The 13,299-nt window shown below is 49.2% G+C and overlaps 4 protein-coding genes and 3 non-coding genes across 7 annotated transcripts; 5 read left to right on the forward strand and 2 right to left on the reverse strand.

Moving 5' to 3' along the window:
- The first annotated feature begins 1,255 nt into the window (after positions 1–1,255).
- Positions 1,256–2,957, forward strand: BDV37DRAFT_189010 (SAM-dependent methyltransferase). Its single transcript, XM_032079626.1, has one exon. It carries the CDS (start codon positions 1,550–1,552, stop codon positions 2,717–2,719), a length of 1,170 nt encoding a protein of 389 aa, XP_031938396.1. The 5' UTR covers positions 1,256–1,549; the 3' UTR covers positions 2,720–2,957.
- A 1,328-nt stretch (positions 2,958–4,285) lies between these two features.
- BDV37DRAFT_189087 (uncharacterized protein) lies at positions 4,286–5,595 on the forward strand. The gene is made up of 6 exons (XM_032079627.1): positions 4,286–4,645; positions 4,704–4,837; positions 4,901–5,053; positions 5,105–5,305; positions 5,359–5,484; positions 5,540–5,595. The coding sequence occupies exons 1-6, from the start codon at positions 4,416–4,418 to the stop codon at positions 5,581–5,583; spliced, it is 888 nt and encodes a 295-aa protein (XP_031938397.1). The 5' UTR covers positions 4,286–4,415; the 3' UTR covers positions 5,584–5,595.
- Positions 5,596–5,938: 343 nt separating this feature from the next.
- On the forward strand, positions 5,939–8,607 carry BDV37DRAFT_256157 (phosphate transporter). The gene is made up of 5 exons (XM_032082808.1): positions 5,939–6,516; positions 6,578–6,685; positions 6,759–7,090; positions 7,146–8,041; positions 8,101–8,607. Exons 1-5 carry the CDS (start codon positions 6,454–6,456, stop codon positions 8,508–8,510), a joined length of 1,809 nt encoding a protein of 602 aa, XP_031938398.1. The 5' UTR covers positions 5,939–6,453; the 3' UTR covers positions 8,511–8,607.
- Positions 8,608–8,733: 126 nt separating this feature from the next.
- BDV37DRAFT_t172 lies at positions 8,734–8,804 on the reverse strand. The gene has a single exon. It is a non-coding gene; the product is annotated as a tRNA-Gly (tRNA).
- A 1,387-nt stretch (positions 8,805–10,191) lies between these two features.
- On the reverse strand, positions 10,192–11,778 carry BDV37DRAFT_273966 (Tannase/feruloyl esterase; the record flags this gene model as incomplete). The annotated part of the gene is made up of 1 exon (XM_032085147.1): positions 10,192–11,778. The coding sequence occupies one exon, from the start codon at positions 11,776–11,778 to the stop codon at positions 10,192–10,194; it is 1,587 nt and encodes a 528-aa protein (XP_031938399.1).
- An 868-nt stretch (positions 11,779–12,646) lies between these two features.
- On the forward strand, positions 12,647–12,719 carry BDV37DRAFT_t170. The gene has a single exon. It is a non-coding gene; the product is annotated as a tRNA-Thr (tRNA).
- Positions 12,720–12,732: 13 nt separating this feature from the next.
- Positions 12,733–12,805, forward strand: BDV37DRAFT_t171. Its single transcript has one exon. It is a non-coding gene; the product is annotated as a tRNA-Thr (tRNA).
- Positions 12,806–13,299: the final 494 nt, after the last annotated feature.

Genomic DNA, 13,299 nt, shown 5'->3' on the forward strand with positions numbered 1-13,299 from the left:
GTTTTGATAAATGACGTGGCCGTTCAGCATACGAGCACTGTCCTCGTCTGGGCCGAAAATCCATGCTTGATTTAGTAAATCGAACGAAGCAACTGCCAGGAAATGTCGCACTCGATCGTCCGGCTCGCGCGCTAGAAACGGTAAATGATATCGTGATCGTCCCAGCGGCAGGTGCATACCTAGGACATCTTTGGATTGGCCAGTTGGGAGGACATGGGATGTTTGACGTGTTCTAGTTTACTCATATTTCCTCCAATATGATAGCAGAACCAGGTTTCCCCCTTTTCACCCCTTCCAAAGAGAACAACAGCAAAAAAGTCTCCGAAACTACCCCAAACGTACTTTTCGCAATCGCCCAGAAGGATCGAAAATTACGTCAGCGGATATACGGCTTTACTGGAAACCACCAGAAAAAAGGGCCAAGAACGGAATCGGATACTCGGATGAATGTCCGAGACCGGGAAGAATTGCCTGATCCGGGCGCTCCCGCTCCGTGAGAGCCGCCAAGATGGTGAATTTGCTTAGAAATACTATATGACAAGAAAAGTGGTCGAAGTGGGAACCCTAACGAAAAATCTCTGACCTTGAAAGGGACACGAACACTCGTCAAACAGTCCTGTGCCAGGGAGATTTATCCGGTTTCCGACCCGTTGTATCCCTATAAGGCAATGATTGTTAGTAAGAACGACTGCTTGTGCAGTACTACCACGGCACAACCCATACTATGTAGGGCACTAAGGGTGCTAGTCAATCAATCAAGCATTGACCGCCAAGCACTACTGCAGTATGATGATTGATCAGCTCATCCGGTGGAGGCTGTATGGGTCTTTGCGCACCTCACTAGCTGCACTATCCTGGAGCTCTTGGCAATCACAGGGAGCAAATGAGTTGAGGATACTGCATCGGTGAGCCTGCATCATGGTCGTTTTCCAATTAGCTAACATGGTAACGTCCTCCCTCATGGGTGAGGGACACTAATTTATAACGATTGCTAACCAGAGCAATTTCCTCTGGCGATCAAGAGGGGAAGCGAGGTCTGTGATGCGACCTGCAGACCCTGGATCCTTTTGACTCATCGCCGGTCCATCATTGTCAAATCGGGGTCCCAATCCAGTCAGAAGTTCTAGCCAACAATGAGATCCATGGTGTGGACAACTTCCCCCCCCCCCTCGTATCTCAGGAACTTCCGGGTCGCCTGCCGCTCCCTGCCGCGATTCCTTTCTTCGACCTGCCTTATCCGACACTTCCGATGCCTTCCAGATCTGGTGACAATAATCCACAGTGGCCGTCACTAACTATCCATGGCAGGTCATATGGCAAATCAATAATATGAGGAGGCCGACGTCGCCCTTGGAGAAAAAATTCGTCGAGATGCTTATAAATTGACCTAGCCCCGCTCCTTCCTCCCTTTTCTAATTGAAGGTCCCATCGGGCATGGCTTATCTGGCAGCAATATAGCTATCCTTAGCAACTCCAACTATCATCCTACCTATCTTTTCTTTCTCCCTGTCTTCTAGGCTGTTTCACCGCAGCTTCCAATATCAACACGATGACGGAAACTCAAACGGTCTTGGCATCACGCCAGTCCGGGCGGAGCTCTGAGAGTAGCTCGCTGGATGCCATTGCAACGGAGAAGCAAAATCTGACCGTGCACAGCGTCCCATCGACCCGGCCTGATTTGCAGAACTCCGCCTCTCCTAAGCGGTGGAAAACCTTTTGGACCGCTTTCCGGTATCTTCACCATCTGACCCCGAAGCAAGTCGATGACTTCATGGCATCTTATGTGATCTATAACCTAGACTGGTCCAATGAGAAGCAGATGGTCGAAGAGCTAGGGCCCAACTACCAGGAAAAGGTCGGCGATTGCCTCAAGTCGTACTATGGGGTATTAAATCACCTTTGCGCGCTTGGCGACGTCGAGAAGATGTATATCCCACCATTCATGAGCAAGAAAGCGACCGTGCTGGAAAACCAACTATTGTATGAAGAGTCCATTGCCGAACATATTGGCCTAAAGCCCGGAGACAAAGTATTAGATCTGGGTTGTGGTCGCGGTCGCGTGGCTGCGCACATGACCCAATACTCGGGTGCACATGTGACCGGGTTAAACATCGACCCTAACCAGATCGCCCAAGCCCGTTCCTACAACGAGAAGCTTGGGTTCAAGGACAACCGCTTCATCGTCCAGGACTTCAACAGCCTTCCTCTCCCGTTCGAAGATGAAACCTTTGACGCGTTTTATCAGATCCAGGCATTCAGTCTGTGCAAAGATTTGCCCGCTCTGTTTCGCGAAGTCTTCCGTGTCCTCAAGCCGGGAGCCAGATTCTCCATGCTGGACTGGGTCAGTCTGCCGGACTATGACCCCTCAAACCCTGAGCATGCCCAGCTCATGCGTCGCGTAAAGCCACTGATTGGGGCGGTGGGCACCCCTACTCCGAAGATTCTGGAGAACGCTCTCACCGATGCTGGATTCACGATAACTCGCTCCGATAACGCCAGTGTCGGTGGACTGCAAGCCCCGTTGATTGCCAAGGTTGACCTCTACTTCCGATCCATGCGACAGCTTATCCTAGGCCTGGTCAAGACTCACGTACTCCCCAAACACTTCAAGACGTTAATCAACCGTCTATGTCTAGACGGAGAAGCATTCGTCAAGATGGACAATATGCGGTTGACGACGACGAGTTATCGTATCATTGCACAGAAGCCCCTCCATTGAGTGCCTCCGAACAGGGCATTGGAGACGGACTTTTGTGGGCGGAAGAAAGTGACGCGGGAGGATGTCTCAGCATTCCCACTTAAAAGGGGCTATGCTCTCTTGGCAGCCACCCATTCTGACTGAATACGGGAGCGATACCGCATGTCCGCTGGCGGGACGAGACTCGTCATCGGCTCACACATCACAGCCGGCTGTCTATATTTGATTCAGATATTGACGGTATACACTCGCTATGCATTGCTACAGCCGTGTTTAGCCATTACTTCCGTCTTTACTACCACAGTGGTCTCTCTCCAAGGAACTGTTCTACCGCATGGCGTTCTTGTGCCAACAGGTAAGTGGTGTTCTCCCACTTCCACCGACGACGTGTGAAACTGTACAAATTTCCTACAGCAACCCTCTAACATGGCTTTAAGATAATCATTGAATATATTGTATACCCCATTGCCCTGATTCTTCTGGACTTTTCCATTTTCATGAGAACATGGCTCAGCGTATTATACCCTGTCCGTTCCATGTCGGCGTTCCTCCGGTTGAAGCCTTCAGTTTTCATGGTCACCGAGTGGCCCATAGATCTATTGATTTTTCATTTTGCAAGGTTTGCTTGGCTCCGCTACGTTCTACTGGTGTTTGTGAGTTTTGCATACAGCTTTTGGTTTTGTTCGGATACCCAAGCAGAAAGGGGCCATCCACTAGATATTTATATACCTTAGATTAGTAATGTCACCTTCAATTCAACAATAACGCTTGTCATGGATAAGAGATACGATGTGGTAGTCTAATAGATTGATTTAAGACATAGAAGGAAAATAAAAATGTGAACAATATAGAAAACAGCGGAAAGAGAGCCGAAAAGAGTTGGGAGATAACAAAAAGTTCTACGGAGTACAGTAGGAGCAAGAGCGAAACAAAAAAAAAGACACCATCAAAGCATATTAAAGGAGGTTTCGGCCCTTAATAGCAGAGAATGATTCGGAAAGTTAGATTGAGATGACGAGATTCCGGTGGAAGAAGACAGTTCAATCGGGGGAGGACAATGATTTGTCCGATCTTATCCCCCGGCCATGCCATGTGGCCGGCTTGACTGGACTACTAGTAGCAGGCAGACCTCTGCCAACTCCACTCATGGTTGGTTACACTAGTCGAAAGCTTTCACTCCGAGGCAAACAGCTGAGCTCGCCAGCTTCAGAAATATACGAAAGCGGATCACACGAAGAAATGTTCTCGAACGATGCGCGGCAGTTTTCCACGAGTTGAGCACGGGTACGCCTATATATCCCCCCCCATGGATCACTCTAGCGTGGCCCCCCCACCGGGTCCCACCGAAAGCTTTCAATAGCAGCCATCCATTTAGGCACGTTGTTGTGGATCTCCCGCCAATGGGCTGGCCGTGGTAGGCCCCTCGTCTTATCGGTGCCCTTATGCCGGTTCCCATGGAGGGACAGAGTTCATATTTAAAATGTCACGTCAAACAAACGGACGTTGGGCATCCATTGTCAGAATGGTTCCTGAATTCTGAAGAACTCTGGCCGTGCTGGGAAAGATGATGTCGAGCTCTCATACTTGCCCCTGCATGTCGATCAATTCTTGGGGACCCGCAAGATCGCCAGCTCGTCGAGTCCACTGCGAATACGCAGAGTTATCAACGCCACATTGGTGTTAAAAAAAAGATCTGTAAGATCTTTGTTTTCTGGCCATGAGCCAGACTCTCTTCGACGCGGAGGATTGGCCTCTTCCCCCTGCCCGACGAGAAAGTACCATCTCGTCTTCGACCCAGTCCTCATCCTCGAGTTTCGTGTCAACCTCATTCTTCCCTCTTCCTCCCATCAGCCCCGCCACGTCGTCTCCGGGAAGATCGCGGCAGGCGTCATGCCAGTCGTTATACGATGAAGTAACTCGATTACCACTAAACCCTGCTGTGACGATGTGGGTTAACTATCCTTGCTACGCATTCCCAGTGTGACCATCTAACGGACCATTATAGCTCATTCGTCCGAAGCCACAAACTCTTCAAACTTCGATATACATATATTGACATTCGCAAAGATGCCACGGGAAGTTTAAGGGCCTTGGAACTGGGAGGAGCTGTTGGCCAGCAGACACCCTTTGTGCACACCTGTAAGTGACCATGATTCTAAATACGAGGGTATTCACGCTGATTAGGATCCTCCTACACCAAAGTCAACACCACGAAACTCCCTGTCCCGCATCTCGAACACCCCAAGCTGCCCAATGAACCCTCTCTAAGAATTTCCTTCATGGAGGAACAGACCATCCAGACCGCCCATACCGTTTTCACATCACAGTTATCTTACACCTTCGAGGATTGGAACGGTAAGGCTGGCTCAGAGTAATCGAAGAACTCTTACTGAATCACACTACCAGATTGCGTGCAGTTTCAAGAGCTCATACTCGCGGCCAAACTCGTTTTCATCGCCGGAATTGCCGAAGCCAAATCCAAAGGTCGTGGAGAAGAATGCATTAGCCAGAATCTACGCATTCTGCGCGGTTATAACGGCAAGCAGGTGATGCTATTTTTCGCCAATTCGCAGCGAAAGGAGCTAAAGCGCTATGTTTCGATTCCTGGTAGGTAGTGAGCAGAGTTCGAGAGGGGTGCGTCGGGGCACTGACCGGCTTAGTGAATTGCGTCGAAAGTGTTCAGCCGCCGAAAAAGGCCGGGCGGCCGGTTGTGCTACAGCTTCTACCAAATTTCGACTACCTCTCCCAGATGAAAAGTCTCCAGATTCATTTCTTAGACCACGGAGGTATGTCTACTTCAGGTACTCGGCCGAGATATGGGTATTAACGAGTTTTCCCCAGACGGCCTGGCCTTCTGTCAATTTCTGGCCGACCAGGCAAAATAAGTACCATTCGATGATCATGTCTTTCTACATAATTTCCGAGCGAGTATATGACATTAGTCTTTTATACATGATAGATTCTTTCGGCGGGGTTTTGATTCTACACAAGAGGTTTCTAGAATCCGGTAATAGTCGGAGCACTGGCATGCTCGACGGGCGGATTCTGTGGGAGATAATATTTAGTTCTATGTCTTACGCTAGATAATACATATACCCTATACAGTCAATACGATCATAAGTTCTGAAAGCACGTGGCGCATGCACTGGCGCTGGTTCGAAGGAAAAAAAACTAATGCCGAGAAACACCACCATCACACCGTATCACACGCGTCCGGTGTCTCACCTAGATTTTCCTAGTGGCTGCTCGTGGAGATTACATGCATTAATCAACATCCATGTCAGGAAGCTCGTGATCGGTGGGCCGCAGGAACCGCAAGAACCGCCGTCGGAAGTTGAATACGCATCGCAGGGGCGCACGTGGGAGAAGAATTGGCCCTTGCTTCATGTCACAGCGGAAGCTAATGTGGCACGTTGAGTTATCCGCTTCACTCACACCAATGGTGGACCTTCATAGCGGTGGGCCTCAACTTTATTCTGTTCCCTTCCCCCCACTCTTCTTGTTTCTTGCTTCTTTGTCCAGCCTTGAGGCTTGTCTTCGGTCACGTACAAACCATGCCACCCTCATCTGCCATGTTCTTCCTCCTCGATCTGTCCTACCCCTATCTTGCCCTATGTTTCGAGCCGCATTCTTTAAATCGGAGGTAGCATTTTTCGACGATCAATGGCACATCTGTCATAATACTATGGGTCCTGTCCTGATAAATGAGCCGTCCCCCTGAGATAAGAACCGCGCAGTGCGATAAGATCTAAAAAATGACGAAGTTCCGTTCGAGGTTATATAAAACCGATCGTGCTCGGGATTTTGACCATGAACAGGTATAGTCTCCATCGGATCTAGGATTTCGTTACCATCTGAAACTGACCGTCATGCATCTAGGACCGCCATGTGCGCATGCGACAAGTTTACGAAACCATCGATCGACAGGGTTATCAATGGATTGTGGTGTTTGTGGCCGGGGTGGGCTTCTTCCTCGATGGATATACAGTCAGTTGAATATAAAGCTATTGGACTTGATGACGAATAAATCATGACTGACGCATGCCACTTCTCCTCGCAGCTATTTGCAAGCAACATGGCCTTCCCGATGCTATCCTACGTCTACTGGAAAAATGAAACGTCTTCTAAGAAACTCACCAATATCAACATTGCCACATTGGCCGGTACCATGCTGGGGCAAGTACTATTTGGGTATCTGGCAGACAAGTATGGGCGGAAGAAGATGTACGGCCTGGAGCTGATGCTCCTGATCACCTCGACCCTCGGTGTGGTCATGGCTTCAAATGGCGTAAACCATAGTATGAATGTGTATGCGTGGTTGATATGGTGGAGAATCGTGGTCGGCATCGGCGTTGGGGCCGATTACCCACTGAGTGCTGTCATCACATCTGAGTAGGTACAGCTTGGATTGATTCGCACGGTCAGAAACTGATGGACTTTCCAATAGGTTTGCTCCCACAAAGCATCGGGCGCGAATGATGGCATCGGTCTTTTTCATGCAGCCTCTCGGTCAGATCACCGGAAATATTGTGTCGCTGATTGTATGCGCGGCCAGCAGAAGCCGAGGGGACGAAGACCTGACCCGCACTGTGGATATCATGTGGAGGTGGGTCATTGGGATCGGGGTGGTTCCTGGTGTAATCGCAACGGTCTTCCGGTTCATTATTCCAGAAAGTCCCCGGTTCCTGCTGGAGATCGAGGACGACCCCGTGCAGGCAGAATTCGACGCAACCACCCTCTTTAACGAACCGAACAACTCTCCCTCTGTGGAAACAGACAGTTGGCACAACTTACCCCTTCCGGCGATCTCAATGACGAGTCAATGCTTTTCCGATCGATCCCCCTCGGAAACAGAAATTCTCCAGCCCGCCACTCTCAACTCCCACTGGCACTTAACAAGAAAGGACATCACACAGTATTTCTGGACTGAGGGAAACTGGCGCACTCTCGCTGCTACCTCCCTGTCCTGGCTTTTGCTCGACTTTGGCTTCTACGGAATTGGCCTGTCGAGTCCACAGTTTCTGGCCAAGACATGGGGTTCCCTCAAGCTCCACGGTGCAGCACCTGTCTGGCAGACGAACGATGCACCGAACGCCGATGTCTTCAAAATGTTTCTAGATAGCTCTACGCATGCCCTGGTCATCCTAAACAGTGGTAGTTTCCTTGGGGGCTTACTCTTGATTCTCGTCATCCACCGTCTTGATCGTGTCGCACTCCAAAAATACGGGTTTTTGGCACTGGCCGCCCTCTTCATCGCCCTGGGTACTATGTTCCTGACCGTCCACAAAGAAGGTGCTGTAGCCGTGGCCTTATACATCGTCGGTCAGGCATTCTTCAACTTTGGTACAGACTTTCCTAGTATATCCAAAAAAGAAAACAAACACTAACAAAGAATCCCACAGGCCCCAACGCAACCACCTATATAATTCCCGCCGAGATCTTCCCCACCCGGTACCGTGCTACCTGCCACGGAATTAGTGCCGGCGCTGGCAAACTCGGCTCGATTCTGGTTCAAATATTCTCCGCACACTTTAACTTCGGTTCAGGTCTCGGTGATGAGCCCATCATCCGCCACGGCTGGGTTCTAATCGTCTTCAGTGTGTGCATGATACTTGGTGCGGTGGTCACGCATTTCTGGATCCCGCCTGTGCAGCGACAAGATGGCAAGGGGAAGTTCTGGGGTGGGAAGACGGAGACCTTGGAGACCTTGGCACTCGGGAGGATGGGATGGAAGAGCCGGTATGCTGTGAAACTGCGAGACAGAGAGAGGATTGTGTCACCGACCTTTTCGCCGGGAGGGTTTGGGTTATAGTATATAGTACGGTGGATATTGCACTGTCCGTATGGTGTTTGCCTGGGCTAGACACCAGTTTACTCTTCTTGTACATACAAATTTACATACATATATTAGAGAACAGTATACTCCTTCAAAACAATCATTGATACCCAAGAAAAGAAAACAAAAAAATGCATTGCCAGACTAAGAAAAACAGTGGGCCTGATACAGGGAACCAGGAGAGACAACAAAAAATGAGTGCATCATCCGTGAATCGAACACGGGCCTCATCGATGGCAACGATGAATTCTACCACTAGACCAATGATGCTAGTTATTGAAGAACCTGTTCTTATTTTAATTAATAACACATAATTGATTCTCAAAATCTACCCCTTGAGTGACAAGACAGACCATACTCCAAAACTCGACGAGTAATCGGATCTTTTATCCAGATTTAATAAAGCACGGAAATATCTATATTTAAGATACTCATCGGGCATTCTAAGAGGTATTATTGGAGAACGGTTAACACCCAGATGCTTGGAGGCGAAATATTTTACGATATATATTTCCTTCGAGGTCAGCCCTCCTGTCGTGTGTTTCGAGTTGTTAGCATATATACTCCTCTGTGGTAGCTATGTATACGGTTACTTAATATAATTTGCAGTTTCCATACGGAGCTTTAGCTATATAAGCCCCGTCATTGTATTCACAGCGCTTCACGAATAGGAGCCGTAGTATTTGGTAATAAAACCTTTCCCCCAGAGTCCAGACACTCGAGAACCCTTCAACTCACACAGTCGACCACAGAATAAAAAGAAGATACTATTTATACTCTGCCTAGGAATAAGAAAAAATTGATCCTCTCTTGCTTAGCTCCTATAGTATGCTACCCTAGTCAATGTTCCAATCTTAGGATGAAATATCTTCTCGCTTCTAGAGTTCATTCTCATGTTTAGCCAAAATGGAGACCTTCATACTTGGATTTTCACCCAGCAACAGCACCAGCTGCCAGACTGGCGCCTCTGTTAATGAGCACGACCAGTAGGACCAACTCCAATATCCATGGTATCGTACACAGATAAAGATAAATAAGATGACCTACCCACGACGTAGTCACAATGTGATGTGCGCCTTTGGTCGTCAAAGTAAGGGATAATTGTTATTTTGAAGGGGTGGGTGTCTTTCACCGACAGCTCACAAGACGCCGGTTTTTTGATATTACCGTCTAAAATAGGCGGTTATTTTGAATCTGTCGCTTCCTGCGCACATGAGAGGACTACATAGATGCGCTGCAGCCAGTGTGCAGGGTCGAAGTCGTCCTCATGGAAATAGTGAAATTACATCGTTGTTAGTATCCTCTGTTGCAGAGCTGCTAGTAATTCTTTGGTATTTAATAAATAGATCCTTATATAATTCTCTGGTTGTAGTGATAGTCAGCAGGTTTAGTAACGTGTGGAATATGTAATATATATCCCCTATGCAATCTCCACCAACCCCCCTAAGCAGTTGGTCGTGACCGCTCTAGTGCACATAGTTATCTTCTCTGGTGGAACTACTAGAAACTTGGACAGGTTTAAGGCACTGACCTTGCAGCATGTCATTTCGGAGACGCGGCCAATGGAACCAAACATGCCTCTTGCGTATAAGCGACAAGAACGACTGCATAAACTATAATCCTTGTGTAATCTCATACAAGCCACCTAATCACATCACTAATAACCTTCTTCACACCAATAACTCGCCGCATCCTTAACATTACCTCCCTTATACACCGAAACCAAGGGATAAGGGCACAAGTTTCTCCTCCTACCATCGGCAGCCAGAGCATCGACAGTCTCAGGCACGACACCATTCTCCACCCAGTCTACCACTTGGCTCAACGGGTCAACAGGTACAGGCCCCACACCTCCAGAGCAATGATGGACCCCCGGGGCTTTGAAGAAGCGATAAAAGTCACGCACGGACGGGTCCTTCTCTTCCACCCGTGTGTAGTACTGTTCTGTACCCTTGGGGAAGATCAACGTGTCAGAGAGCCCATGCCAGGTTATCATCTTCCCGCCCGCCTGTTTAAAAGCAGAGAGGTCTGGATTATCGGTGCCGATTATGTCGTTGTATCTTTTCTTAGAAAGGGTGAATATCCTATCGAGGGCTTTGTGGTCTAGCGTGGTGAGGTCGAAGGACGGATCTTGCAAGATAAACCGGCGGATCCAGTCTGACGAGATAGCAAACGGAGAACCAGTGCAATTGAACGGTGTCCAGCATACGGTGCGGGCGAGGCTCGACGCGCCCATTGACAGGGGCGTGCCCTTGTCAAGTCCGTACCATAGGAACGAGCCCTCCGAGGACCTGAGTCCTTCCCATGTACTGTTGACCACTTGAGCATCCTTCTCGGAGATACTCACACTGGTTCCGCTGCAATTTACCCTCGCGCCAACCGTAGTAAATGGATCAAAATCACACAAGTCAGGCGCAGAAATCACTCCGTCCACAACCCCATCGATACCATCACACGCTTTAATCGCCTCAGCCGTAATAGCATCCGAGACACAAGTTGGAGGGAAAGCGCCAAGCTCATTCATGACAAACTGGGGCCAGAACTCCGCTACCAGGAAACTAGCCCAATTGATTGCCGGTGCAGCGGCCATGATACCGTCATACGCGGTTGGATATCGTTGTGCGAGCATCAAACCCTGCCTGCCGCCTGTCGAGCACCCATTCCAGTAGGAGTACCGCGGAGCAAGACCATAGAAACTGGTGGTGACCTGTTTACCAATAATCGCGGCGTCGCCAAGAGCGACGTAGGCGAAATCCTCCAGTAACGCCATGTTCACATTTCCTGAAGCGTCCAGGGACCACGATGCTGAGCTCTGCGAGTTCATGTCGTGGCCTCCGTCCGTGGCTAGGACCGTATAGTTCTGGGCCACAGCTGCCGCGAGGACGGCATCTTCCGATCTCATGGAGAAACCGCCTCCGCCAGAGCCTTGGAGTCGGCTGTTCCAATTGGAGAAGGGGAGCCAGACTGTGGCATGGATGGTATCATTTTTCCCTGGGTGGGTATATGTGACCGTCACATTGCAGAAGTCTAGTGTAGAGTCATCGTATGCATATTTCGTTACTGGAATGGCAGAGAGATCCAGTACCTGTCCTCCAGGTATGGATGGATGGGGAATGACAGATGACGAGCAATTCCCAGCCTGAGCGACAGTTGCTGTGAAAAGGCTCCCGGCGGCCATGAAAGCCACAGACCGTATTCTATCGTGAAACATTGTGAAGGCTGACCAGAAAACCCTGGGTAACATTTTTGTCACCTTCCTACCGATGGTATTTATAATGGATATAACATTTCGGGAAAATAGCACCAGGTCTTAGCACAACCGTCCTTAGCCAACACAACTCAAGACTTGCCAATCCGTCTGGCGGCTTGGGATCGTGACGAGCAACAAATGACAACGAGGAGATATCCCCAGGATGTAGTATAGCGTAGAATATGGGGTCCACCAGATAGACGGTTCACCATACGTAGACCACGCTGCCAATGATCGTCGTCTCGTCGAGGGGACCGGAGAATCCTCGGACTTGGCTAATTGGCTAGTTCTAATCCGTTTAGTGGATTTTAGTTCATACACCCCTCTTGTTGCGCAGGGGATGTCCAATATTGAGTACTGGGATGAGAAAGTTGCGGCATGATGTTTGATACTAGTCTTGGTTTTAAAGTTTCGGGTATGGGGTTCGGTAGTGAGCTTGCCTGGAATGCGGAGGAAACTGGGGCAATTGCGGGATGGTTAGGATAATTATCCGGTTTGTGTATCCTAGTGAGTAGATGGGATTGCGATTCGATACAACGAAGTGGGACCTTTCTTGATAGTAAAACCTTAGCTCGGGCTATCTATGAACGATCCTGGTTGAGTTGCCGAAGAGCCCAAGTGAACCCTTCATAACTTCATAGATCCTTATGCAAAATGCTAGAGGCTGACCAATTATGGAAGCCGCAGATATACCGGTAACCCCCGGACGTAGCAATTGGGATAACCGTTCGGTAGGTCACTCAATGGATGTAGAAGATGCGTAGGATACTAGTAGTCTCCATCTAGTCCAAATCCATCAGCTCTAAGGTCACTTGGTCAAAAGTTTATATAGCATTAAACTGCAAAGCAGCACATCCAATCAGCTTCTATGGCTCAGTTGGTAGAGCGCATGACTAGTAATCATGAGGTCCGCGGTTCGAATCCGCGTGGAAGCAGATCTCATACGAAGCTCCTATGGCTCAGTTGGTAGAGCGCATGACTAGTAATCATGAGGTCCGCGGTTCAAATCCGCGTGGGAGCATCTCATGAGTTTCTTTTTGCACTTTTTGCTGTCGTTGCTTGCTCAACAGGAGCGTTGGACGTTGCGGGGCCGTTCATGCAGGATATCGGGATATCACAGTACCGCAGCATCACCCTCATGGCCCGAACTCGGTGTTCTCCCGACTCCATTGGAGCAGCCAGTCACATGGTAGTCAAATGTGCCAGTAGGAGCCATTCTCCGATGTCCGAGACGCATCCTCTGCAAGGAATCCCTGTAATGGTACCCCATAATTGTGCGTCTGGGCCCATCGTTGCCTCTTATAGTAAGGGTTCAGCGCTAGTTGCTCGACAACTCAATGGTGCAGATGGGACTGAGGGGTACGTGGGTAGCTATTGGAATCTAGCCCGAGGAAGTCTACCTAATTTCTGGTAGCAGGGATTGGTCTGAGACATTGTGGCTTGACAGCATTTCGAAAGCAACGAGTGACTGAAGAAAGCCCCACGCGGTTACTACAGCATGTAGCTGCAGCTCCG

Source organism: Aspergillus pseudonomiae (assembly GCF_009193645.1).
Source record: "Aspergillus pseudonomiae strain CBS 119388 unplaced genomic scaffold BDV37scaffold_69, whole genome shotgun sequence".
NCBI lineage: Eukaryota > Fungi > Ascomycota > Eurotiomycetes > Eurotiales > Aspergillaceae > Aspergillus > Aspergillus pseudonomiae.